General features: G+C 47.9%; 8 protein-coding genes across 8 annotated transcripts; 5 read left to right on the forward strand and 3 right to left on the reverse strand.

Moving 5' to 3' along the window:
- Positions 1-1,091: 1,091 nt before the first annotated feature.
- PENARI_c003G07138 (hybrid sensor histidine kinase/response regulator) lies at positions 1,092-5,433 on the reverse strand (the record flags this gene model as incomplete). Its single annotated transcript, XM_022628500.1, has 4 exons — positions 1,092-1,098; positions 1,155-1,356; positions 1,416-4,924; positions 5,315-5,433. 4 exons carry the CDS (start codon positions 5,431-5,433, stop codon positions 1,092-1,094), a joined length of 3,837 nt encoding a protein of 1,278 aa, XP_022492058.1.
- Positions 5,434-6,597: 1,164 nt separating this feature from the next.
- On the forward strand, positions 6,598-10,587 carry PENARI_c003G00039 (GAF domain-containing hybrid sensor histidine kinase/response regulator; the record flags this gene model as incomplete). The annotated part of the gene is made up of 3 exons (XM_022627999.1): positions 6,598-6,674; positions 6,773-10,281; positions 10,337-10,587. 3 exons carry the CDS (start codon positions 6,598-6,600, stop codon positions 10,585-10,587), a joined length of 3,837 nt encoding a protein of 1,278 aa, XP_022491362.1.
- Positions 10,588-11,294: 707 nt separating this feature from the next.
- PENARI_c003G00147 (uncharacterized protein) lies at positions 11,295-11,615 on the reverse strand (the record flags this gene model as incomplete). The annotated part of the gene is made up of 3 exons (XM_022628007.1): positions 11,295-11,311; positions 11,366-11,549; positions 11,601-11,615. 3 exons carry the CDS (start codon positions 11,613-11,615, stop codon positions 11,295-11,297), a joined length of 216 nt encoding a protein of 71 aa, XP_022492031.1.
- A 2,535-nt stretch (positions 11,616-14,150) lies between these two features.
- PENARI_c003G11878 (beta-glucosidase) lies at positions 14,151-16,983 on the forward strand (the record flags this gene model as incomplete). The annotated part of the gene is made up of 7 exons (XM_022628824.1): positions 14,151-14,232; positions 14,289-14,537; positions 14,600-14,957; positions 15,019-15,374; positions 15,434-16,092; positions 16,148-16,539; positions 16,608-16,983. The coding sequence occupies 7 exons, from the start codon at positions 14,151-14,153 to the stop codon at positions 16,981-16,983; spliced, it is 2,472 nt and encodes an 823-aa protein (XP_022491497.1).
- Positions 16,984-17,149: 166 nt separating this feature from the next.
- Positions 17,150-18,965, reverse strand: PENARI_c003G10856 (fungal specific transcription factor domain-containing protein; the record flags this gene model as incomplete). Its single annotated transcript, XM_022628757.1, has 3 exons — positions 17,150-17,906; positions 18,063-18,316; positions 18,372-18,965. The coding sequence occupies 3 exons, from the start codon at positions 18,963-18,965 to the stop codon at positions 17,150-17,152; spliced, it is 1,605 nt and encodes a 534-aa protein (XP_022491973.1).
- A 480-nt stretch (positions 18,966-19,445) lies between these two features.
- On the forward strand, positions 19,446-20,694 carry PENARI_c003G10091 (Gfo/Idh/MocA family protein; the record flags this gene model as incomplete). The annotated part of the gene is made up of 3 exons (XM_022628705.1): positions 19,446-19,932; positions 20,003-20,282; positions 20,340-20,694. 3 exons carry the CDS (start codon positions 19,446-19,448, stop codon positions 20,692-20,694), a joined length of 1,122 nt encoding a protein of 373 aa, XP_022491903.1.
- A 340-nt stretch (positions 20,695-21,034) lies between these two features.
- Positions 21,035-22,216, forward strand: PENARI_c003G06071 (Gfo/Idh/MocA family protein; the record flags this gene model as incomplete). The annotated part of the gene is made up of 3 exons (XM_022628421.1): positions 21,035-21,080; positions 21,132-21,491; positions 21,555-22,216. 3 exons carry the CDS (start codon positions 21,035-21,037, stop codon positions 22,214-22,216), a joined length of 1,068 nt encoding a protein of 355 aa, XP_022491825.1.
- A 666-nt stretch (positions 22,217-22,882) lies between these two features.
- Positions 22,883-24,579, forward strand: PENARI_c003G12197 (uncharacterized protein; the record flags this gene model as incomplete). The annotated part of the gene is made up of 3 exons (XM_022628843.1): positions 22,883-22,930; positions 22,993-23,843; positions 23,919-24,579. The coding sequence occupies 3 exons, from the start codon at positions 22,883-22,885 to the stop codon at positions 24,577-24,579; spliced, it is 1,560 nt and encodes a 519-aa protein (XP_022491753.1).
- Between the last annotated feature and the right edge of the window lie 2,685 nt (positions 24,580-27,264).

Raw genomic sequence — 27,264 nt, forward strand, 5'->3', positions numbered from 1 at the left:
CTTCCTAAGACCCATAAATGATTCACAAGCAAAGGTTGTAAACATGGCCCTATAAACTTCACTATCATTGATATGCGTATTTGCCAGAGGGCCACTTATACTCCCATTATCACGATAGGCACATCGATAGTGAGGGCTTCGCTGGTGGGATTTTTGCAACTGAGCATGCTTGCATCCTCCTCATGTTCCTTTAAATAGTGCGAAGGCCGATTTGAATGCCATCTTGTCCTCGATTTCGACTTTTCTCGTCCATTTAGGTTGGGTGTGTCTTAGGTGTTCATGAAGAATGCAGTAGAAAAAATAGCAACAAAACCAATCAGATAATATCTTGGGTATCGACATTAGGACAGTCGGTAGAGAGAATCCTTGAAAAGTTGGCAGATACATAAAACTCCTTATAGAAGCGTCTCAGATGGAATTTTCGAGGAGGCTGAGCAGAATAAATACAGACACCCGCCCTTTCGCCGCCCTTTGTTGACGAGGCTAAATGTATAGTAGTGGAAGGTCGCCATTTATGGGCTTATATAAAAATTGGTTTCCCGGAAGGGCCGAGATCGGTCATGGTAGATCTTTTCTTCCACGTACACTAGTTAATGAGGACATACTAGGGAGAGACTTGATGGGAATCCGGGAATGGCCCCCACATCTAGGACTACACATTTCTTGATGAGCGAAGAACCAGCTTATCGCAACTTAATGGCTGAGAAACCTTTAATTGAGGTTTTCCGGTATTTATAGAAAGTATACTAATGGTCTAATCATCTGAATGTCTTAAGGCTATGGATTGATGCTCTAGCAATAGGTAATCTGTGCCGCTTCCTAACCCTTGGATGCATGCAGTCGATATAGGTTGTCTGGTTCTGTTCAGTAATACCCCGAAGGGATAATACCCGATCACTGAGACAAGCCGATTCACGGCGTAATACGGCCATAATTATAATCAAGGCCGAATTAGGTTTCTGTAAGTGAGATGTCGCAGATGGTACGGCCATGTGGGCTTTCTTATCATTGGGCCTAGTCATCATATTCAGCTGCAAGCATACCCAGATTCTATGATATTCATATTATAATCTCTACAAGCTGGTCACAGCCTATACTCTTACATGATTTCTAGCGCATCTGCCGACTATTTCGCGATTCTTTGCAATAAAGACCGTAACTCCTGCCGGTTGACCGGTTTCGCCAGGAATACATCCATCCCAGACGCAAAGGCCTCTTTCTGAGCATCAACGTTGTCTAACGCTGTCAAGGCCACTATGGTTGTCGGGTCCCACGGCGGATTTGATGACTTATGAGCATTCCGATATTGTCTTTCAAAACGACGAATTTCTCGAGTAGCTTCGAGACCGTTCATAACTGGCATTGAGATGTCTTCATCGATTAGAACGTGTTGAAATAGATGGAGTTTTGCATACCTATGATGACTGCTGCAAACTTTCCAGAGTGGGCCCGGAAAGTCTGTACAGCCTCAAGTCCATTTGTTGCCGTCATGATATTCCAGCCCTCTTTCTTTGCATAAGCAACCAGAATTTGCAGATTTATTTGGTTATCATCAACCAGTAAAACTGATAACTCATCGTTGACTGTATCTTTTGCTGCGATGGATGGCGGAGCTCCTTCAGCGATACGTGTAGGGCTTTTGATTCGGTCATCGTGATCATATTTGAGGCGTTCCTCCTCTGAGGATCCCGTAGTATCTAACATTGGTCGTTTGCCGAGTTTCATTCTCTCATTGGGCGGGTCCCTGGGCCCTACATCGAGCGGAATTTTTGACGAGTTTGGCATTTCGACCCAGTGAGTTGGCTTATTGGCCTCAGGATCCCGACCATCTAGCCGAAGAATACAAAGACTCAACGCTTTGGCTAGTTTGCGAGGTCCACATGGCTGACTTATATATTCGATAATGGATTCTCGCTTTTGATTCGCTGCACGCGCGAACATGTTATGCGCCTTTTCAGGAGACTCGCAAATAACAATGAGGGGCGAAACGTCACAATCTTTTCCATCGATGATGGAGCCGATATCTGACACTTGGTTTTGCTCTTCATCTGGGCTGTCGAGATCTGTTTGGACCGCCATGTAAAAGTCACAAGGGTCGTTGTTATCTGCAGGAGACACCCGTTTGACAGTCAAGTTGAACCAGTCTTGGCATAAATGCTCCAGAGATTTGTAGAGAGTAATGTCCCGCGGTGACACAAGTGATGAAGCAAACCCTAACAAGCCAATGGTTTTGCCCTGCGCCCATTTTCTTATCTCTCTGTAAGACTCGTTTGATGAAGCACCATCCGACTTATCTTTTTCGGGGGCAACGTTCAAAGGCACCTCAATTGATATTTCTGTGCCATGGCCTTTTTCAGAAGAGACTTCAATAGAGCCACCAATAGAGACGAGCGCTTGGCGGACGATGCTGAGACCGAGTCCACTTCCAGGGGCTAGTCCATCCTCTTGCGAAAAAGGGGTGAATAGGCCGTCCCGAAGGTATTCCGCGCTAATGCCCTGGCCAGTGTCTTTGACAGTCAGGGTGACCAAGCATTGGCTATCCAGCCCCTCGGAGGCTGTGGAACCCGCAGAACTATCACTCATCCGGCGATTGTGGGGAGCTGTCTTCAGTCCCACATAAATGAAGCCCGAAGGGGTGTACTTCAGTGCATTGCCAAAAACATTCATCAGAATGCGTCGCCAACAACCAGCGCTTGTGAGAAAGGCCCATTCTTCAGCCTCTTGAATGTCGAGTATAATAGTCACCTGCTTTGTTGGCAGGGAGATGGACATGGAAGATTCGTTGTTGGTCACCTTCTGAGGCTGAGCCCGCGGGTGATGGTAAAAGCTATGACCAGCAAAAACACTCTCCGCTACCTCTTCAAGAACGGAATCAAGCTGCACAGGGCCGTAGGCCCTTTCACTGCTGTTTGGTGCGTTGCGCTGGAGCTTTGCCGGTTTCAGACCCGGCACATCAATTTGCTTCTCGTGATTCGCATACGCTTCCCCTGAGTCAGATTTGAACTTCTTCATGTAGGTGAAGTCGAGTAAATGGTTGATGGTGTCCAAAAGCGTCCGCCCGCACGACTCAATTGTATGTACCATGCCTTGCTGAAGCATATTCATGGCCGTGTCGCTGAGAATATCCGCAGTTCCCAATATTCCATGGAGAGGGCTTCTCAGCTCATGTGAGATGTTGCTGAGCAGGTCTGTTTTGGCTTTCTCCGCCATTTCAGCATCAGATCGATGGATTTCTGCCATGACACTATTTCCAAAAGCGCGAAGATATGTGAGTTCTATTTCGGGAGTGAAGACGCGTTCTGGAGATTTTGTCCAGATGAACATCCCAGAAAGCCACCTAGCTTTGTGGGAATCCCACAAAGGTAAAAAGATGATGCTTCTGGCCCCTTGAAGGACTTTAACCAGGGCATTGGCATTTTGCGTGTCGTGAGGCTTCCGCCTTCTCTTTTTCCTTTCCGAGCCTGGATTCATCTCGGAGCTGCGGGAGGTATTACCACCGCTACTGTCATCAGACAGTAATCCGTTTTCATTGTAGTTGAAGATCTTCCCATGTGGGTATCGACCCAATAGGGCCTTCAACAATGAATCACCCATTGCATAATTGTGGCCCGGCTTACCATGATCAATGCTAGAGGATGTTGACGTTGAGAAGCCTAGCATTCGGCAAGTGGTGATATCTTTGTTTCCAATGCCCGAGGCGAAGGGATGCATGGGTCTTGGCGGGCTTCCGGAGTCTGCACTTTCATCGCCGCTTGTTGTTGCGCCGTGTGCCCACGCTTCACGCGCTTTTTGGAATTCATCCTGATCAAGCTCTCCAAACGACTCAACTCTTGCATCAAGGAAAACAACCCCTTCCACCTCGATAGACTCTCGGATCAAGTTTGCCGCCCGGGAGAAGATCTTCTCGAAAGCAGATGGGACAGTTTCCTCTGGTGCGTCGTCAATTGAAACAGAGCTTTTGAGCGTCGCCTTATTTTGCTGACTCGCTTGGTCCGAATTTGGTTGATTCGGAATCAATCTTGAATCGGTTCCACTTGATGAATGGGTTGCTGAAGTTGTCGTAGGCTTGACCTCAGAATCGGGATCCTTCCGGATAGTGTTCGAAAGAGCGGGTTTTGAAGAGACTTTGGCAGAGGAGCGGTGAGGAAGTTGCTGAGATTCGGGGCTATCCTGGACGTCTTGTATATCCTGTTGCCGCTTGTTCAATTTGCCCTCCACGGCCTCTCCAGATTGCCGTGTTGCAGTGTCTTGCTCGTTCGCCTCAAGCCATGAACCCTGAAGCGTAGCCTTGCCCTCAACGAAGCTCCCCAAGCCAACTATCATTCTTTCTGTTTGATGATGTCGACTTTTGGATTGCACCATGCTCAAATGTTCCATGACAGTCTCTGCCATGTCCTTCATAAACAATACGGATGACTCGTCGAGTCCCGTTTTCCTGGGACTTTTATCCATGACGCAGTATGACCCGATTGTAATTCCTCTAGGGCTGACAATGGGTACTCCAGCATAGAATCTTACCCCAGAAAGATTGTCAGCTAATTTGGATTGCTTGAAACGGCGATTGTCCCTTATGTCTGGTATCACTAAAACACTGCCCCCAGCAATTGCCGGACCATCTGAAAGCTCCGATAGTGGCAGAGCTGCAACGTCTTGACAGATGCCCTTTTCCTTCGGCAAGAGACAGCATCCTAACAACAAGCTGTCACAATGGCGATCCAACGGCGTTCCACTGGCCTCCGCAAGAATATATTGATGAGTAGGACCGAAGAGCGAAATCATGGCCGTCTGAGCGCCCAGCGTCATGGCGCCCAATTGGGCGAAGGCCGTTAAGGCACGGTCTTTCGAAACAAATGCAGAGAACGTATTTTGTCCAGCATTGTCAAATGGAGCATATTGGTACCCTGAGTGACCTTGTGGTAGATATCTCTTGCCCGATCAGTACACGAATGACTTGCGCACAAAGCATTCGGATCACTCCAAATGGAGACATACCTGTAGAATTCCCTTTCCTTTGCAAGACTGTAGTAGGGTGACTGTTTTTCGTGTAACGAATTCATTTTTTGAATATAATGATGCCCTGCCATAATCAAAGTAATTGGCCAAAAAGAATAATTTATAATAGAGACAATCCTTCTTGGCAACCAATGATATCATATCGACACCTACGTCATTGCCGTCTAGGTGGACCGACTAAGTGAAGCCAATCAGTGTCCCCCAAAAAAGTGGGTTTTTTTCAGAACTTGAGACTCTCCTCTGCATCGAGCTGTATATCTCGTTACCGAGCATCGGTTATTAAAGTGTGACAATCACCTACGTAGTAGATTGTTCTTCCAGCGTGGGCTCCTTGTCACGGCTGGTGACGAGAGCCACTGGCGACTCGAGTTCGGAAAGTGTAGCATCATTTCGCGAGCGGCTCCAGGCGATCATATCCATTGGTACATAGCATGTGCCCGCTATTAGGATGCCTATAACTGCTGGGAGCATATCCAGCGACGTTTCGGTCAACGGCGGGATCCTGGCGCGTGGCGCTACACCGGCCGAATAATAGGGCCCAATTGACATGGAGAGAGGCGTTGCGCAAAGCCGCATACGTGAGAGTTCTTACCACTCCGCTGCAATTTTGTCGGGAGCTTTCACACAACGGTGGCATCAAGAGGCTTAGAGGCATACATCTCATCCATCTTTCGAGTTGTCAGATAAGAGATGGATGGATCTAAGGAGCGGCCCAGTTGGTCGGAGAAGTCCCTACATAGAAACAGCATTTCCCCCTTCGCTCCGTAAATCGCCATTGCTGATTTCACCATTGGTTGGAACCCAAGTTTGTAGGCACGACGGAATATCGTCAAGCAAGTATTTTAGACTGTGGAGGCGATCCTGGAAATAAGATATTTCTATGTTGGGGCTTTTGGCTCTAACACGGGGACATGGCTCATCCGTCGTTATGTCTGGGCAGGGATTCCCTAATGGCAGCCCAAAACACTCGTGAATGGAGGATAAAGCCCGTCACCAGACAAGGCCTAGTTGAGGTAGAAGTCACATGCATGGGATGACAGATCTGCTCGAAGAGAAGATTTAGATGCGTGCAACGTTCCGAATTCCGAAACACAGCATATACAGCCGATGTTCTACAACGCAAGGACGCGATATCACCGCCTTTCTCAAGTAGAATGGTAAGCAGAAAAGTGTTGATTAGGTAAGGATCGGCGTGGTTCGCACTGGATGTAAATGGAGTATAGAGTATAGAGCCAGGGATAAGCTATATAGGAATATTATAACATCTATTGTATCACATGGAATGTCACAGGGATAAAACAAACAGAGCAAAGAATCTTCCTGTTAGATGTCAAGACTTCGATCGGACCAATAATCAAGAACTCCCTCGATCATTTGAGTGGCTTCAAGCCACCACTTATCGAAAGCCACCACTTATCTAATCCCTTCGAACTTTCTCTCCACCCCCCGCTCCCACACCTCACATTTTTGAAGCCCTCTCAATGACTCCGTCCTGCTTTCTTTCCGAGGGAGACTTCGAGGAAAGAAAGCGCATATGTTTATAGCACTACCGCATGCGCATGATTGTTTCGACTCTCAGGCGCAATGTCGCGTCCAGCCTCGTTACGGGACGCCCCGTACCAAACCAGCTTTGGTACATCAAACGAGCGTGAATTCTATAAGTAACTCTACCAGATTCTCTTGCATCTAGATCGTACCCGACTGCGCAATCAACCTCTGCCAAACGCCAGTAGGCTAATCATACAACCTGCTTCCACAGGTACTTACCGCCGTACCATTTGAAAGCGCACGCCCTTCACCATATCGGTCCCATTACTCCGTCGAAGGAATTTGTCGCTCGATCGTCGGTGGACCCCGTTCTGACGGCGTTTGCCCAACTGGGTACTTTGCGACTCGATGCCCAACGCACCCTGATTTCACTATTCAGTCGAAACGAGCAGCACATTCTTACCGAAGCCACCCGAACCCTAAGCCTACAAGATGACACCGACCACAATTGCCAGGATGAGCTTTGGCTCGGTAGCTGCACGGTGTCATACGATCGCAGTTTCTGCAGATCTGTTATGAAGCCGGTTGCAAATGCGCAAACCCCTAGTGACCGAGTCTTCGTCGTGCCAGATCTCACACAAGATGATGAGTTCAAGGACCACCCCGATGTCACATCGTTCCCGAATGTTCGATTCTTAGCTTCTAGCCCTATCATCAGCCCAAAGGGTATCGTGATAGGTGCCTACACGGTTCTCGACGATAAACCACACGGTCCTTTGGATACCAGTTTGCTGAAGTTCCTGGCTGATGTAGGGGCCACTGTCATGAATTATTTGGAAACATGCCGGGCGAGAAGTCAACATCTCCGAAGTGAGCGTATGATTGTTGGACTTGGGAGCTATCTTGAGGGGAAAGGCAGTTTGCGCAACTCGTGGCTCATCGAAACCGATGACCCTCGAATCCAGGCTGACACAAATGACACATCCGAGGGCCATATCAATCAAGAACAACAGGAGAAGCAAATTTCCCAGGACGTGCATTTGGCCATGGCACGAAATGCCCCGTCTAGTCATCTGCCTTTCCATCCGTATAACCTTCATATTCCCCGGAATCAGAGGCCTCAGCCCAATGAGGAGAGTCATCAGCCGGTGGTCAAGATAGATACCAGCAAACGAGATGCCAAGGCCCAATTCAAGCTCGACCAGACATCCAGGGCAGCCATCACAGTTGGCGATGAGCGAAAATCACCGAGAGAAGATTATGCAGCCAAGGTGAAGGAAACCTTTTCTCGTGCGGCCAACCTCATTCGCGAGAGTATCGAAGTTGAAGCGGTTGTCTTTTTCGATGCCCAGTTTCGCTCTCAAGAGTCTTTGGTCAACCATGCGAAGTCTGACACTGAGAGTAGTGGTCTCGAGAGCTCTTTTTATTCCTCGAGTGAGGATGAGTCCAGATATCAAGAAGCGCTTGGACAGGAGGATCTTCTGGGTGTAAATCAAGACGCCCCTGCTGGCAAAAACACGTCAAACCCCTGCCAGATACTTGGGTTCTCAACGTCAAGTGCGTCCAGCGTCAGCGAAGAATCGAACGAAAATAACCAAATCGCATTATCAGAGTCTTTCCTCGGGGGACTCCTGCACCGTTATCCGCGAGGAAAGATTTTCAACTTTGGCGAAAAAGGCACAATTTCTTCCGATGATACCAGCGATGGTGTTTTTAAAAGATTCTTCCGGCGCACTGGGGGCAAGAAGTATAAAAAAACACGGAAAGCTTTAGTACGCCAGGATGCCGAAGCGCTTCTTCAACTCGCGCCCGATTCTCGAAGCATCGTTTTCTCGCCATTGTGGGATTCACACAAAGGAAGATGGTACTCAGGAAGTCTTACGTGGACACGAGCCCCCCATCGTGTGTTCACACCCAATGAGGAATTAGCTTTTCTACTGGCATTCGGAAACAGTGTTATGGCTGAAGTACATCGGCTCGGTGCCCACTTTTCCGAGCGGGCAAAGTCAGATCTACTTGCAGGACTCAGTCATGAGCTTAGGTCTCCTCTTCACGGCATTTTCGGTACTGCGGAGCTCCTCAATGATACTGTGATCGACGCGCTACAGCGTGGTTTCGTTCATACCATCGGGGCCTGTGCATTTACACTCTTGGGTTCAATCAACCAACTTCTTGAGTATGCCAGCATAAATGATGTTCGGCCAAACTCCCTCGCTAGAACGCCTGGTGGAAGCCAACCTAAACCTTTCTCGGGGCGCAGTTCCGCCGATGAGAGTCCAAGCTATGGGAAGGTCGATGTTGACTCCTATGTTGAACTCGATGCTGCCGTGGAAGACGCCGTAGAAACAGTCTTTGCGGGCTTTTCTTTCTTCGACAGCTCACGCTCTCCTCTTCGGGGCGTTGCCGGCTTCTCATCACCAACCAAACCATATATCTCCCAGGGGGGAGTTAAGGTGATCCTAGATATTGATTCTGCAAAGAGTTGGAAATTTTCAACTCGGCCCGGCGCTTGGCATGTGATCCTAACGAATATCTTCGGGAATGCCCTCAAGTTTACTCAAAGCGGGTACATCCATGTCTCCTTGAAGGCAGCCCCAGCCGAATTTGGAACGAATGGTGAGGCCACACGGTCAAAGGTCACGGTGACCATCAAAGACACTGGATGTGGTATTGGCCCAGACTATCTCAACAACGGCTTGTTTACTGCTTTTTCCCAAGAAGATAGCATGACAACTGGTAATGGACTTGGGCTCAACATCACCCGTCGAATAGTATCCTCACTTGGGGGCAGCATCCAGGTCAACTCTGAGAAGGATATCGGCACTGAAGTTATCACGACCGTGGCTCTCGATCACTTCTTCGAGCCTGATCCTTTGGATGACCTCGATACTCGCCCCCCTGTACCAATGACAAAAGCACTTGTTCAGGGTAAAGCCATTGGTGTGTTAGGTCTAGGGACATCTCACTTGGACAGTGCACTTTGTTCATCCTTGCAAATGCTCTGTCGAGATTGGTTCGGCATGAATGTTTCCTTGGTTGTCCCGTCGCAGACACAATTCGACCATTGTGACTTCTACATTTCGCCCCATGAATTCCTAGATCTTGGGAATTTAGAGATCAAGCCTATTGCCCCTGGTCCAAATACCCGGTCCACTTCTCCTGTCATAATCATATGCTCATCTCCAAGCATTGCGCATTCGATGTCTGCGAGCGCCCAGAGGCGAGGAGATACAGAGGTCCTTGAGTTTATTAGCCAGCCATGTGGGCCACGCAAGTTGGCAAATACATTGGAAATTTGCATCAAGCGTCAACAGCAACGGCTTGATTCTGCGAGTGGTACAATTAGAAGACGACCAAGGCCAGCCGAGTCTTCATCCACCGACGATGACCTTGAAGGGAATTCGCTTCTCAGCACGCCAACCAGCGGTTTCAGCGAAGAGCCTAAGATTGAAATAAAAGACCGCGCACTTCTTTCCAACCAGGCCTTGAAGAGTATCCCTACGCCGCAAATTTTATCTCCAGGTGATGTGGATGGCCCATATATGTCTCCAGTTGCTGCGGAAGAAGACCTGTTTGTCGCAAAAGTACTTGATACAGGATCCGAGCCTCGGCCGATTCCTCCGATGACTGTCCTTCTTGTGGATGACAATGATATCAACCTACGGCTCTTGGTAGCGTTCATGAAAAAATTGAAATGTGACTACGCGCTTGCACAAAATGGAGAAGAAGCTCTGGACTTCTTCAAGGCAAATGCCTCCAATATCGGCATTATCGTTATGGGTAAGTCATAAGTCAATTCATACAGTACTCCTTTGGAAACTAATAATTTCAATAGATATCTCCATGCCGATCATGGACGGCCTCGTAGCCACACGGCGAATCCGTGAGTTTGAGAAGTCGTTGGCAAACAAGGACCGTGTCACGATTGTCGCTCTTACTGGCCTCGCGCAAGCCGACGTGCAACGCGATGCTACGGGATCTGGTATGGATTTGTTCCTGACAAAACCCGTGCGGTTGGACAGTCTAGTACCAATCATCAAGGGCATACTACCTATAACCCATCCCATATGGGAAGGTCAGAAGTGATCCATGCGTTCAGCTCCACGTTACATTTCGTAACGATTGAATTGGCCGTATCTTTTCCCGGTACCCTTCTGTAACTTAGCGAAACGAATTCCTGTCACTACACTTGTACATATATACACTCAACCATGTAGTCACATACGATTACTACATGTACAAAATATTTCATCCGAAACACTCGCTCCTTATGAAGCAGTTGTACATTTAAATAGAAAGATATGAGGGTCATGATACAGTGGGATTGTTAAATGTGTGGATAGCTTGTCAAAGTACAGTCATATTCGAAATCACTCTTGCGACTTAACGTTTATTCCCGAACCCTAACTTGAGACACTAATCTACATTCGGTATAGCCGTAGATCCCCCTTGTATCTTCCGGCTCTGTGTCATCTCTACAACAGGATGGCAGTAAGAGGTCTGGCGACTGTCCAAGTATCTTAAGCGGCACAGCATATACATTTGTGGCCTCGTTTTATGATACCGGACTACTATAAGGCAATCAAGCTCATCAAGTTTGTTGCAGCAGATGCTGTTTTCTGCCTCTTTCGCATTGAGATTAAAGATGAAAGTGATTTCAGCGTCAAAAAGACCTTGGTGGTATTATTTCGCTATTTACATAAAGTCATCAAGAGCAAGCCCATAATAGCGAACGTGGCTCGCCACATTAAGCAATAGATCGATAGGTATCACGGGTATTGAACGCGGTACATTTAGTTCTTAGAAGCTTCTGCAATGTTGTTAGTTCTAAAACCAATGATAGCATCGGGATCAATCGACATACCCTTGTGGACATCGGCCTTGGTGTTGTGGGTGAACTCGTCCTTCTTGTCGACAGCGGCATCCTTAGCGGCGCTGGCCCGGGTGGTGACGTTGGCATCGTTGTCCTTAGCGACATTCTTGTTTGCCTCCTTGGAAGCCTGAGCGCCAGTACCCTGGACGGTCTCAGCGACGTAGTTGGCGGCGTTCTATACAATGGTTAGTATATTAAGAACTTTAGAATCTTGGGATCCACGAACCTTGACAGTCTCCATTGCGAAAGAGTTTAAAGTTTAGTTTGTTCGTTTGAGGTGTTGTAGATTGATTGTGATTGAATTGGATGAGAAAGAAAAGTGAGAGGCGACAGACCAGGGCTATTTATATTGAAGAGAAGAGCGATGATGTCATTACGTCATCGTTGGACGAGCCCGGATCATTCAAGTTTCTGCAACCAAGTTTAGCCCTTAGCACCAAAAACCTTGGAACTATACGAAAAGTGGCTGTATCCCCAGAACGACAGGCTTCAAGATGCCTGACATCACTTGAAATTATCTGCATGTGACCAGTGCCCCTTGCAAGTGCTTTTGATTCGCGGCTCGGAACCCAGCAGTAAGGTTAACATCGAACATTCTATTGTTCCCGATTAAATCAATAGCACTTGGACTAATTTGTAGGCGCGCGTATACGTCCCTCCCTTATTGTCTAGGCCTAAGCTACGAGGCCCCAGATTGTGCCCAGAGCTCTCCAGACCCACAAATCCGGCCGAACATGTATGACGTGTGTGAGGAACAGTGCAAACCTGTCACCAAGTTTCCCAAGTCTGTTGCGAAAAGACTCGCTAATTTCCATGGAAGAAGCTATGCGGTCATTGCCGGCTTAGAATGCTGAAGAATCTCATAGAACATCTGTCAATGGGACAAAATGTGAAATGTGTGTACCAACACGCCCTGTATTACAATATGAGTCAACTTTTTTGTTCACTTCAATCTACTGTCGACCGCAAATCTGAATGAAACATAGATATATCATAAGACTGCATCACATCACTTGGTTCTTTGAATTTCATAGCCGTCTGAAAAAAGGAAAGGGCGAGAATTTCTGTCGGCCCCTGAATCCCAACCAGGATGTATGAAAAACGCCGCACACGACTAGATGCAATGTGGCTGTGTCACTAGCAAGATTGAAGCCAAAGTGACCCTGCATTTTGAGCTTAATCCTGCTTACAAGGAACGCAGGCACAGTAGGCTAGTCCAGATCTATGCAAGTTCATACATAACTAGCGCCACAGTCCCTAGGTGGGTCCATGACGTCGGCTCCAACTTCCTTATGTGCCGAGGTCGAGAACCCCTGAAGATATCTGAAGGCTTGATGTAATAGGAGCTTTATAGTCGTAGCATAATAGGTAACATAATAGGAATACAGCCGTGGATGCTGCCCCAGCCCGTTCACTGCTTTTCCATCTTCTGGTTGTACAGATCACTTTCCCTTTTTCTTTTTTAAATAAATAATCGAAGCCCTTTCTCGATCGCATCTAGGATAATTTCTACAGAAGAGGGCCCGGAATTTCCAAACATCCGGCTAGATACGCACCAGTGAAGTACCTTTGTCTACTTTCCCGTCCAAATATGTTCAAGTCGAACGAAAACTCCTATTCAAACTGCTTCCCACCTTACCTCATCCAATGCATCTCACACTAGACAGTGTCAAATAGTTGATTAGAAGAAGAACACACTTTGTATCCTAGTCTACTGGACGGTTAGATAGACTGCCTAAGGTCGAGATTTTTGGAGCATTTGTGTCTTTTTCATGAACTTGCCTTGGCTTATTCTCTCTTATTCTTCCTTTTGGGTAGTCGTATTTTCTCTATCACTCTTTAGCATCGATTGCATTGTCATTTACCCATTTGAAACGTTCATGCCGAGACATCCATGGATAGATAGCCTTGGATGTACACGTCAGGCCCGCAATAAGTATATGGTCCCTTATTAGGTACACTGCGCTGCTAGAACAAGCTCCGAATCTAGGTCAGCGTCAGGGCTAGTCCGTTCCCACGGCGCGACAGAGACCATCCATTCAACCCGGCGGCTATTTGCAGATGCCAAGAGACCGAGCTGAGGAGGTAGGTGGTCCAAGAAAACCATACTCTCGTTCAGCTGGGAAGCCAATTTATTTTCATACAGCCCCTTCGGCTAAAGTAGTCTGCAAGGCTATCGCGCCATCTGGGGTTGAGTTTCCACGGTGTAATTAAAACCACAGCAATTGAGATTTTGTTGAACGCATGAAATAATTTTGGGTTTTTTTTTTACCTCCCTTGCTTAATCAATCCCAAAAATAGCAATAAATATATTTATTTTTCATTCCCACTACCCTCGTTATTCCATCGTTTCGGCTTTATTTTCTTTGATCCTTTCCCGATTCAATGCGGAAACACGCTAGTCTGTGTTCCTTATAGTCTATCTCAAGACCTCGGTAGGTACTAGAAGACCAAGTGGGAAATTGGTCGAAGGATTCCGTCCCCAGAGTTATCATTCAAAGCTTTATTTCCTCAGCAAAGTTGCCAATAGAGCTAAAGCAAGCCTAGATATTGAGGTTCTCTAGATCCGGTGCACGGACTGCCCCACACGGGGAGTGTCGGGGTTGGGGAGCTATCCTTAAACATAGATTGGCACAGATAAATAAAGGTCTAGAGAATAGAATCTTCGAATTGTTTAAAGGACTTGGCTTTGAAGTATCTATTAACTACAAGGCAACAAATCAGCCAAAACAGCAGAATTCCGAGCTGCAGTATTCACACGTATAAGCTCGTGACGATGTTAGAAACGAAGCCCGAGATCAATATCGACTTTATTCTGGAAAATGCGACCCTGGCAGAGAAATCAAACCTCCTTGCAGGTTGGTGCTTTTTATTCATTTCTAAATTGGGTTGATCACTGAGCTCGAACTCTTAGGACATGACTTTTGGCACACAACGCCCTTGCCCAACTACAATGTTCCATCGATCCGAATGTCCGATGGGCCCAATGGGATCAGAGGCACTAAATTCTTCAATGGTGTCCCAGCAGCATGTTTGCCATGTGGAACAGGACTGGGAGCAACCTGGGACACAGGCCTAATCCAAGAAGCTGGAATTCTCATTGGCAAGGAAGCCAAAGCCAAAGGTGCAGCCATTTGGCTAGGGCCGACCATGAACATACAAAGTAAGAGCAAATCAAGCAGTTATCGATGGATTCAATCAAAGTATTGACAATATCGCGAATAGGATCTCCCCTTGGTGGTCGAGGCTTCGAATCATTCTCGGAAGATCCTCATCTGTCCGGTATGCTAGCAGCAGCCATTATCCAGGGTGTTCAGAGCGAAGGGGTGGTCGCAACTCCAAAACACTTTGTTTGTAACGATCAAGAGGAGCACCGAAGAGGCTTAGAGACGATTGTCACCGACCGCGCATTGCGAGAGATATATCTGAAGCCATTCCAGTTGGCACTGGCGCAGAGTAATCCCCATGCGATCATGACTGCTTACAACAAGCTCAATGGAAAATTGTGTTCGCAAAGCCCTGAGTTGCTACAACGAATTTTGCGCGAGGAATGGGGTTTTGAAGGAGCTACGATCAGCGACTGGTATAATCATGCCTCGAGCCCTGCCATAGACAAGCGTGCAAGCTAACCTCAAAATCAACAGGTACGGCACCTACTCCACTAGCGAGTCAGTGGTCGCCGGGCTTGACATCGAGATGCCGGGTCCACCACAATGGAGAGGTAGGCTATTGTCAGCGGCAGTCTCTGCAATGGCTCTTCCAATGCGCACAGTTGATACTCGAGTCCGAAGCGTTCTCGAACTGGTCAAACGGGCTAGCGAATGCGAGGTATCAGACGAAGAGAGTATTCGCGACACCCCGGAAGATCGAAGCGTTCTTCGTCGTCTGGCATCTGAAAGCATCGTTTTGTTAAAAAATGACGATGCAATGCTTCCTTGGGTGGAGACCGAAAGTGTAGGTGTAATTGGTGTTCATTCCAAAGCTGCAACCTACTGCGGAGGTGAGATATTCTTTGTTTTGGTACCTTGCCAAACTGCCAAACTGACTGAGATTCTATAGGTGGATCTGCCAAACTGAGTCCCTATTATGTTGTGACACCAATGGAGGGGCTACAATCTTACGTGCAAAACATCGAATACTGTCCCGGCGCCTATGGTCATCAACTTCAACCACTGTTGGGACCGTATGTGAAGACGAGCCCAGGGATCATGGTAACCTTCTACAATGATCCTCACACATCGCCCGATCGAACAGCATTGGAAGTAGTAAATGTTGCCGATTCATCGTTTCAGCTACTGGATTATAAGCCACCAGGTGCCAACCCGGTTTTCTATGCCTCCATGACAGGGTATCTCACCCCCGAGAAGACGGGCGTGTGGGACTTTGGGGTTATGTGCCACGGCACCGCGCTTTTATACATCAATGACAAGCTCGTGATTGATAATTGCACCCAGCAACGAGCGGGAGGGTCATTCTTTGGGAGCGGAACGGTGGAAGAACTTGGGTTTGTCGAACTTCGGAAAGGCACGACATATGATTTCCGCCTGGAGTGGGGCAATGGACGCACCTCGACGCTTCAAAGACTTGGTGCTACTACACTGTCAAATGGCGGTGCTCGCTTGGGCGGGTGTCCAAGAATTGATGCAAAGCTGGCTATCGATGAAGCAGTTCAGATGGCGAAAAGCCAGAAACACATCGTCATCTTTACTGGTCTCAATGTAAGTTGCATGTCCCTTTTCTCCGAGCAGACATAGGATGTTAAATGTCTTCCAGCAAGATATCGAGAGCGAGGGTTACGATCGACAATCAATGGACCTGCCCGGGCACACCAATACTTTGATTGATGCAGTCCTTGACGCTAATCCCAATGCAATCGTGGTCATTCAATCTGGAACACCAGTGGCGATGCCTTGGGCTTCCAAAGCAAAGGCTGTCATTCAAGCCTGGTATGGTGGCAATGAACTGGGAAACGCGATCGCGGACGTCATATTTGGCAAGGTGAATCCGAGCGGAAAATTGCCCATGACATTCCCAAAAGTGGTGCAAGACAACCCTGCCTTTCTCAACTTCAACGCCAATGATGGCAGAGTGTTATATGGCGAGGATATTTTCGTTGGATATCGATTCTATGAAAAGATGGAGAAGGAGCCACAGTTCGCATTTGGGTAAGATACTCCAAATCATGTAGCATGGGTGTTAGTCACCAGTTGTTTCGCAAACTAAATGACTACAGTTACGGTTTGTCGTATACAACTTTTGAGCTATCAGATCTGGAAGTCTCTTCATCGGATGTCCACCTTATCGTCCAGAACACTGGCACTCGACAGGGTGCAGAGGTGGTTCAGGTTTACGTTGCCCCGGTACAGTCTGACACCTGCCGCCCGGTTAAGGAACTAAAAGCATTTTCCAAGGTTGATCTAGGACCAGGAGAAGCAACAAAAGTCAGAATGAGTCTTGACCGGAACGCCACCAGCTATTGGAGTGAAACCCAGGACGCATGGGTTTCTGAAAAGGGGGAGTACGACGTCTTCGTCGGCACCTCGAGTGATCAAATCATATTGACAACTCGATTCACACAAGAGAAAACTGCTGTTTGGCATGGTTTGTAGCCGTGAGAAGGGCTGATGACTGGCACGATCGCAAATTGTTGACCGCCTGAGGCTCTCAGGCCTCCAGGACCTTCCCGTTTTGGTTGAGTAGATCGAATATCATCCATCTCTTCCAGCTATTCTCTTTCTGTAATGTCGATACAAACCCCGAAGAGAGACGGTTTGGTCAGTAGCGCGACTGTTCTTGCTCTAGCTGCTCCTTTGTGTGATCGTACACCATGCGGAGAATTTGGCCGAGAGGCTGGAGATCAGCGGCCTCTTGTCCCCAGAATTCAATAACCGTCAACGCGGTTTCTACACACGCGAACCAATCATTTGGCATGACCAATTTCCCGCTCTTGGCCGCAGCAACTATTGCCATCGCGCACCGAAATGCTCCTCGGGCCACAAACCAACTGCCATGGTGTCGATGCTGGATGGCGGTTTCCAAAATATTCGTCCGACATGCCTCCACGCAGCGTTGCGCTAGCTCGGAAATGACTTGAGGTTGAGTCTCATGGCAATGTAATACCCGGAACAAGAAGGGTTTGAAGAGACATTCTTGCATCTGAAGCAATCGCCGATGGATGAAATAAGGTAATTCGCGGTCTCCGATATTCTCTTGTGAATAGTGTAGCCAAGGAGGCAGATTGGTGTCTGTCATAACCAGCTGCCGGTCAAGTTCTAATGCGATGCGAGCCATGTCATTTGGAGAGGTCTGAAGCCAGTGTCGATCTGACTCTTCCGCATAGAATGAATTGAGTATACGATCTAGAATCGCTCTTTGTGAAATATCCGTTAGATAGTAATACCAGCTTTCTTCCAGCGGGAAGATTGTGGGGACGTCCTCATCCCTGGTTTCATGTGGTGGCATTGGCAACTCTTCGGTCAAGTTCCAGCTAGGTGTTTTTAGAGGCGTGAGATTGATCTCCGTGCGAATTTCCCTGCAATTGAACCTGATCAGTGTCTTTTCAACCTAGCAAAATGGGTAAAATTATGGGTAAAATTACCGTTCTGATTTAAAACATGACCAATGCAACCGTTGTTCCAGGTTTCGTGTTTCATTGCTTTCAAGTTTTGGATCTCTTGATTTGAAATACAACTGCATGCTGCTACAGGCGGCATGGAAAGAGTGCCAGGCTACCAACGGACGCAGTGTATACATTTCATAAACACCTGACAGGAACGTGGTCTGCAGGTACTCCAACGAGGCGGTGTCAAGTAGGCCGATGCGCTTTCGGGCGGCGGTATAATAGACATCTGCCAAAGAAAGATCGGGTTCGACAGTCTTCACGTTCGTCACGGGAATTCGCTGGAATGGTTGAGAGATAATACCCAATGCACATGCCATGAGCTGAAGACCCATTAGTTCGTGGATAGTATGCAATGGCCTGGATGCGTTCACTTACGGTCACGCTGGTGGGTCCGTCCCATCCTAGCCCATTCTCTGCAATATCGCGGACATGTTGGCTGAGCAGAGTGTGGTCGACAACGGGATTTTTGGTGTGCACATTGATTAGAAATTGGTCAACATAGGAAGAGATATGCTCCTCGACAATGCCTTGCGACCTCAGATGACTCTGCTGTGAGGCTTTTACCCGGCCGACAAATAGGGCGTCCCGCTTTCGATTATATTGAATTTCATCGAATATCGGCCACTCGAGGATTCGACACGAGATATCACAACGCGACGGGATTTCTTGCAAGTCCGCGTGAGCTGTCCATGGACGGACCGCGCTACTCTGAATATGGTCACTCGTGACCGGCACATCGGACGGGCTAGAATCTACTGGTGGGTCGGATTTGGCCTTTTCCACTAGGGAGATCATGTAGTCCATCTTCTCGAGCAAAGCCAATGCGGCGGGGTCAAATCTGGGCCGGTAAGCTTCCCCCAAGGGGCGTAGGCAGTGGACTGGGGTCTCACGAGGAATAGTCCGTCTCTGGGGCTTGGTAGACGCATGAGCCGCCGATGTTCGCACAGAATCCACACGTGGGGCGGACATTGTCGCATTTCGTTTTACGGCGTCGGCATAGCTGGCAGGCCGTTACGGCTCGTTTCCGGGGATAGGACATGGTCTGGGTGTTGGGCGGCACTGCTCGTTTTTTGCATCGGGCTGATCCCGCCGTTGATTTCTCCATGTGGACGTATCCGGAGGACCTTAACCTCTCTTATCTGCCGTGACTTGGTGCCTAGTGGCTGAATTGGCGCGGATTGATGCAAGAGATGCAGGAGGCAAGTGGGACGGGGAGTGTCGGGACAGAGGAATCCCCAGTCACGATTCCCCACTATCCTGATCTAACCCGATCGGATGGAGGAGTTCACCACACTACATAGCAACTGCATGTTGCTAATGAGTTGTTAATGATGTAAAAAAATAAAAAGGAGACCTACAGCTGATTTTTTGTTACTCTTTCGCCTTTCTTTTTCTTCTACCATTCTCCCCCTCCGTTGCCCTTCTTCCCTCTCATTAGACGACACAACTATGTTACTTTCTGCACCAGTGTCACGCAAAGTCCGTGTTGGCCTCATCGGCTGCGGAGAGATTGCGCAGGTGGTACATATTCCTACCTTGAACTTTCTCTCCGATCTCTTCCAAATCACATATCTCTGTGATGTCTCCCGCACCTCGCTCGAGCACTGCAAATCCAAGGTGATTGGCCAGAAAGAACCGGCGACTACAACCAATCCCGAAGAATTGTGCGCATCTCCAGAAGTTGAAGTGGTATTTGTCATTAACAGTGACGAGTACCACGCCCTTCATGGAATCCTCGCCTTGAAATATAACAAACACGTCTTTATTGAGAAGCCTATGTCGCTCAATGATCGCGATGCGGATGCAATCATTGCGGCCGAAAAGGCGTCTGAAGGATGCGTGATGGTGGGATACATGAGAAGATATGCCCCAGCATTTCAAGATGCAATCCGTGAGATCGGCGGAATGGAAAAGATTCTCTACGCTCGCGTGAGAGGTACGTTGAGGGTCTCTGCCGTTCCTGGTTGTCAGCAAAGACAAAGAGCTAATCAAATGCACGCCAATAGACATCATCGGGCCGAATTCCACATTTGTGGATCAGTCCGGGACCTTTCCCAAAAAAGCATCAGATTTCGCAGCGGCAGATGTAGAGGATCGCACGGCACGCGCAACAAAGATTGTCGCGCAAGGGATGCAGGTGGAGGCAGGCGTGAATAGCTCCGATGTTCCTCCACGAATCTGGAGGGCCCTAGGAGGCCTCGGATCACACGATCTGAGTCTGATGCGAGAAGCCCTGGGCATGCCGTCGGGCGTGGTAGGCGCCTATTTGAAGCCGCCGTTCTGGAGGTAGGCGTGAATCCCACAAGACGAGGGGTAATAACTCAGTGACTAACAGACAAATAGTGCGATCTTTGAATATCCGACCTTCTCGGTAACCTATGAATCTGGCTTGGACTCTGTGCCGCGCTTTGATGCTCACATCGAAGTATATAGCGCGACCAAGACCGTTCGCGTTCAGTACGACTCGCCTTACATCAAGGGATTGCCCATCACCATGCACGTGCAGGAGGATATTAACGGAGGACTCAGAGAGTGTGTGATTCGCAAGACCTATGAAGATCCGTACACAATAGAGATGAAAGAATTGTATCAGATGGTGGTCGACGGAAAAGCAATCAAAACGACTGCCGAAGACGCGAAGAAGGACCTTGAAATCTTTAGAATGCTGGTGCGATCAGCAGCCAAGAATGCTAAATGAGTGATAAAATACCAAATAGAACACATTAAGCAAAGGGAATTTAACTCACGATCATGATGGTGCCAGATATCCCGGGGGACTCAATACAAATGTAAGCCTGATGAGTATTGAGCCAATCGGAATTTAATTCTTCATGGCCTGGGTAAGTAATTATTTGAAATTGATCTATGTAAGCTCGGAAAATGCGCCCCCCCCCCCCAACAACCAACCTAAGCATACATATAGGATCCAGTCCCCAACTAATGACCCTACAATCTCTTTTCTCCTTCATACATGAAAGCTGAACCCCATATCCTCATCCGATCTTCAAGTACTCTTTTGATATATGTTATATCACACTATGTCGCATGAACTGCAAAAGCCGATCCTCCGATGGGGCATCATTGGTACAATCCCAGATTTCAGTAATGTCTAGTACAATGTCTGATGCATTCTAGGAACTGGCCTCATTTCATCCTGGTTTGTGAGTGACATGGTTGTCCCACGGGCAGACGCGACCGCAAAGCATATCATTCAAGCGATCGGATCATCCTCGGAGGAAAAGGGTCGGGCATTCGCCCAAAAGTTTGGGGGTGACGCAACTCCATCTATCTACGGCAGCTATGATGCGGTCTATGCAGACCCGGAGGTTGATATTGTCTATATTGGAATCCCACACGCGTTCCACAAAGACGCCTGTCTGAAAGCGATCAGCCATAGGAAGCATGTTCTTTGCGAGAAGCCCTTTACCTTGAACGAGCAGGAGGCGCAGGAAGTTTTTGATGCAGCCAAGAAGAAGGGAGTTTTTGTGATGGAAGGTAAGGCGCATGTTCACTTCCACTTTATGTCTTCACGGATGGCTCTACTAAATCTCTACGTAGCGATGTGGACCCGATTCATGCCATTGACTGAGCAACTTCTACGATTGGTCCATCAAGAGAAGAGGATCGGTGATGTGCATCGCGTATTCTGTGACTTTGGTATGCTCATGGATCTTGACAGCTTGCCTGCTACTTCGCGTCTGAAGGACCCGGCATTGGGAGCAGGAACTCTGCTCGATATCGGGGTGTATTCCCTGACATGGGGATTGCTGGGACTGGACGAGGGCATCGCCAGCGCAGCCTTGACCCCACAGGTGTTTTCGGCGCAGAGTATCAGCGAGGGTATTGACGTTACAACCTCGATTGTGCTGCACTACCCACAGAACGGTCGCCAGGGTATTCTCACGTCGTCCATGAAAGCCAAGTCGGACCCAGTGTTCGCTCGGATCGAGGGATCGAAAGGCACTGTTTTCATCGAAGGAATTGCTCCGTCTCTGCCACGCCGGTTTACGGTCGTTTTCAATGACGCTGCTGCAGAGCGCCAGATTTATGATGCTCCCCCGAAGGTGGGGAAAGGATTCTTCTATGAAGCCGACGCGGTGGCAAACGATATTGTCGCGGGGCGAGTGGAAAATGCCACCATGCCCTGGGACGAGACGCTCCGGGTGCTCGCCCTGATGGATGGCATCCGCGCTAGGGGTGTTGGCCAGGCTTCAAAATGAGTTCAATAATTTCCACCGTGTCCGACTTGCGATTCATAAATTCATATATCCATAAATTCCAGAATTTTACTTTTGTATATGAAACGAAGGGCTTTCATAGAAGCTTTCTAAAAATCGCGTGATATTGAAATGCTTGGCAGTTGATCTGGAGCTGAAAATCAACTGCGATGGGGAAGAAAAGCGGCTGAAATTTCCCTACAATGCATAATCTGCGCGGCTATTTCCTGCCCTGGGGGCTTGCAAAGCTTCTGTTGAACCACACAGCGCAAAGTTTATTCAGACTATTATGTGAAGAGATAAATTAACGAGGCGTTCATCCAAGCCACAGACTGGCCGATGGATGGATGGAGTGGGTACGAGTCAGGCCGCCATGGCTTTTTGTATCCCCGACACTCCCCGTTTCCCTTTTTTGGCTTTTTCTTCGGCAGTGGATGATTCGGCTTTGCGGGATTACCCCACAGGACAGCTCGCTTCCCACTGACAGAATCTGGGGTTTGTCGAGACAGCCCTGGAGGCCTACGGTCACGCCCCCAGTTTCGTAATTTACCTGTTCATTGAACCTTGGAGTACAAAATCTCGTTGATCCCGAGGAGATGATGGCTGCTCAATTCCTTTCATCTGCGCTTGAAAAAAGCTCGACCACATTACCGCACCGAATCGCTCACGATGACCAAGGATACTCATAGGAATGTGATGGGAAACGGCCTTCGCGCGGTGGGTGCCCTCTCATTCTTTCTGCTCATGTCACAGCCTGATCCTGAACTAACACTGGCTAGGTCCTCCCACCCGATCAAAAGCATTGGTGGCAAGTACCGCATTTGATCAAGCTGAACTGCTTGATCGGCGGTCTGCTGCTTTTTTCTAGCACGGTGGGCTATGACAGCTCGCTGATGACTGGTTTGCAGTCCTTGTCGTCATGGGTAGACTTCATGGAAACGCCCTCGGGGGCCTGGCTTGGATTTATCAGCGCTATACAGTCCCTGGGGTCGATGCTGGGTTTACCTATTCAAGCCTGGGGAGCCAACAAGTTTGGCCGCAAGCCGTGCGTGTTGGTGGGCTATTTCTTCCTCTTTCTCGGCGTTGGTATTCAAGTTGGCGCGCATAGTCCAGCAATGTTTATTGCGTCTCGTTTCTTTATCGGGATCGCCGGCGGCTGGTTCCAAGCTGCCATCATCCTCCTCGCCGAGATTGCCTACCCCACGCACCGTTCCAGACTCACTGCGATGTACCATTGCCAATACTACATTGGCTCCACACTCTCCGCGTGGCTGGTGTTTGGTTGCCGGAACATAAATTCGATGTGGGCGTGGAAAGTCCCCTCCTTGTGTCAGATTGTATTTCCCTTGCTGGCACTCCCTGTGGTAGTCCTGTGTCCCGAGTCCCCCCGCTGGATGATCAGTCAAGACCGCCACGAAGAGGCCCGCTCTTTTCTCGTCAAGTACCATGCGGGTGGGGATGAGGCTGCACCACTCGTTGCCTTTCAAATGGATGAAATTACCAGATCGATCATCATGGAACGGGAAAGCAAGAATTCCACATCCTGGCTCGATATGCTTCGGACCAAGGGTAATCGGCACCGATTGTTTATCAGTCTTACCCTAGGAACTTTTGCCCAGTGGAATGGAATGTATGTCACTGACAAGAAAGCGAAGCGTCTCTCTCATTCTTGGTTTGGTTCTTGCTAATGCTCTCCTCTAACCAGTGGCATCGTCTCCTACTACCTCACCCTTATCCTCAAGACAATCGGCATCACTTCGGTCACGCAACAAACTCTCATCAATGGATTCCTTCAGGTGTGGAATCTTGTCATGGCCGTGGTTGGCTCTATGCTGGTCGACGTCGCCGGGCGTCGCACACTCTTCCTATTGTCCACCTGCATCATGCTTGTGAGCTACATTATCATTACAGGCCTCTCAGCGACCTTTGCCCACAGTCATGTGAGTAGCGTTGGCACCGCAGTGATCCCCTTCCTCTTTCTCTATTACGGCGGCTACGACATCGCCTTTACACCCCTAGTCATGGCATATCCTGCGGAAATCTGGCCGTTCGCACTACGCGCCAAGGGTGTCGCTTTGACTTCGGTCAGCACATATCTGGCCTTGCTCTTCAATCAGTTTGTCAATCCCATCGCACTGGACTCCATTGCCTGGAAATATTACATCATATATATCTGTCTGCTGCTGGTTATTATGGGTACCATCTACTTCACATATCCTGAGACCCGGGGATACTCACTCGAGGAGATTGCGGTTGTTTTCGACGGCGACGATGCCAGCATGACGGCTGTGGCGGAATTGCGGAAGGAGGCTGAATCGAACAAGAAGGAGATAGAACATGTGGAAAGCTCCCCAAAGGGTATTTAATTATACGCATGCCTTTGTATCTTATTCCCGGCTGCGAGGTAGCAAGTCCCCGTGTTGTGATTTTTCATCCTGTCTTTAGCTAGTATCTTTCTCTAGCAGATCCAGAGTTCACTCCATGGAATCCAAACAAGTTCTTCTCACTCGTTGTCCGACTTGCTTACCCGAGCCCCGGATACCCTAATAACTATCACACTAGGTTTTAGTCTATAAACAAGTTCCTCAATCCTTACGTCTGTTTCTATAATCGAGGTAGCGCTAAGCTCATTACAGAAGACATCGTCTAGTACCTGGTCGATCTTCTCACAATTTGATTTTGAGAATTTCAGAGGAGGTTTGATGTATCACGAGATTATTATAGAGTCTTCCCACTGTTAATTGGTCGGCAAAAGCGGGAACCTATAGTTATCGTCCAAAAGGGTACTCGTACGACGTTATTACGTAGTAAAATAATTAGTATTGTGGAATGATAAAATATGCTACTAATGCCGCAAAAGTATCCCTAACTGATACTACGAAAGAGATGGATTTTATGGAAATTCTGTTGACGTGGTCATAACCGCACCGCGTATAAGAAGGCTAGCTATATCCTTCAATAGAGGTCAACATTGGCATTGTATAAAGAGACTATTATTCACCTACCACACGGTAAGAGATTTTAATTCAGTCACATCCAAGAGATTAACTAAAAAATCACTGAAAGCTACCACGAAGTATGCACTTTCTCATAAGCATATTCTTGCTTTCGTTATCATCCGTTGCTGCCTCAAGTTTGAAAGATTTACTAACACAATGTCTCAAGGAATTCGGATCGAATAATTGTGACACCAAAGAAACAATCTTGAACGCCGGCAAAATATTTTGCAAGCTGCTTTGGGTCCCGAAAACTTAGACGATGTCTATAATACGCCACGCAAAGATTATTTATTCTAGGGGCTTATGGCTACACAATTGGGTGCGGAGCTGCCGTACGGTGCTTTCCGATGGGTGATAAGTGGTCAAAAAGTAAGCGTCCTTTACACTGACCACTGAAGAACGTTATCTAGAAAAAATCAAGGAAATTGTTTCTCGATGTTTTGGGAAGAGAGATGGTGGTTATATGTGAAACCTATGGTAGGGAGGCAGGTATATTCTAGAGACTACAAAGAAGTAAGAAATAGAGAGAAAACTAGTTGTGCTAATTGAGGCTCGGAAAAAAAAAAATAGGACGGAGGATAGGGAGAGAGGGAGAGAGAGAAGAGAGTAGAACATAAAAAACTATCTACCCTAGATCCTATCACATAATCTCTCAACATATAATGTAGGTTGAATTTTGCGAAACCACTTAGGAATCGTGAAGCGTCAGAGGGATTAGTGAAAATATGTACAGCAGAGTTCGAAAACAGTTTACCCTATTAGGCACACACGCTTCGTTTCTCGGCTCGTACCCAAAACGGGGCTTAGCTTATTCTAGACTAGCTGTAAGTAAAAGTAGTTTCTGAATGGATGTTAATTTACCACTTAGCTAAATAGAGACTGTACCCGTTTCGGGTACGAGCCGAGAAAGAAAGTGTGTGTCACTAAGGGGTAAACTGTTTTCGAATTCTACTGTATCGCTGTTTGTATGACTTTCCTTTGAGCTCCTTCACATTTCATCATTCTACGTGTAAGTATCAGAATTGCATATTCGGACTCGAAAGGCACTAACTAGATCCTTGCAATATACCTTCCAAGGGCTTTATTGTTGCGGGCCTAGAGCTGCCAGAGCCCGAGACTCCAAATGGGGATCCCGTCGAACAGCTACACAAGGTTGAGCTCGCCCATCAGTGGGACCGAATCTGCCTCAATAAAAGCTGGATACAATCCACCTGGAAGCAATTCACCATGCTATCGAGGCGAAAGACAAGGAAAAGGCCCTCGAGATTGAGAAAACCATTGCGCAGGACTCTCAATATGAGCCTGTTCGTGCGGCAGTACGCAACACAGATGGCGGAGAGATTTCAAACAAAGTGCCTTGGATCCTAGGACTGCTATTCACGACTACGGAATTGGCCTTAATATGTTTCTGAACATGTGGTAGAATCTGATTTTGGTATCAATCTTGAAAGACAATGGCATATGCTGATTTTGTAATAGGAGCCCTGCCATATCGTTCTCAGCCCTTGTAGGGCAGTTGCTAGTCTTCCAATCGGTTGTTTCTAGGCCAAGACGATGCCTATCAAGATATTCAATACACTCGGTTTTCAATAGACGCTGAACCCTGGCCACTTCACAATCAAAGAACATGTAGTCGTCACAGTAACTCCTTAGGTCATGATTCCCTCGTCGTGAAAGACCTGATCTCATGTTTTTAGATCATGGCAAAGTAAGTAGGAAGCTCTCATTTGCTTAAGCCCATCATTAACCAGCATACAGCGTGTCGCGTGGTTAGGCTTATTCTACCGATGCTCTCATGCCACTATAAGCAAATCGTAAGCGCATTCTTTGTTCACTAGATGTCTCCATTAAGTGACACATTCTACAGCATTTGACAACCTGAAGATTACGTGGGGCTTTCGGCTTCTGTTTACCATGAGCAATCAGCTAGTCGGTATGTCATTGGCTGGCGTGTTTCGTCGGTTTCTGGTTTGGTGAGCCTAAGCTTTCCCCATCGAAATCGTTACGCTTACGATTCGAGGCCTGCTGCATTGGTGTGGCCCATTCAATTTC

This window comes from Penicillium arizonense, assembly GCF_001773325.1.
Source record: "Penicillium arizonense strain CBS 141311 chromosome Unknown PENARI_contig003, whole genome shotgun sequence".
Classification (NCBI taxonomy): domain Eukaryota; kingdom Fungi; phylum Ascomycota; class Eurotiomycetes; order Eurotiales; family Aspergillaceae; genus Penicillium; species Penicillium arizonense.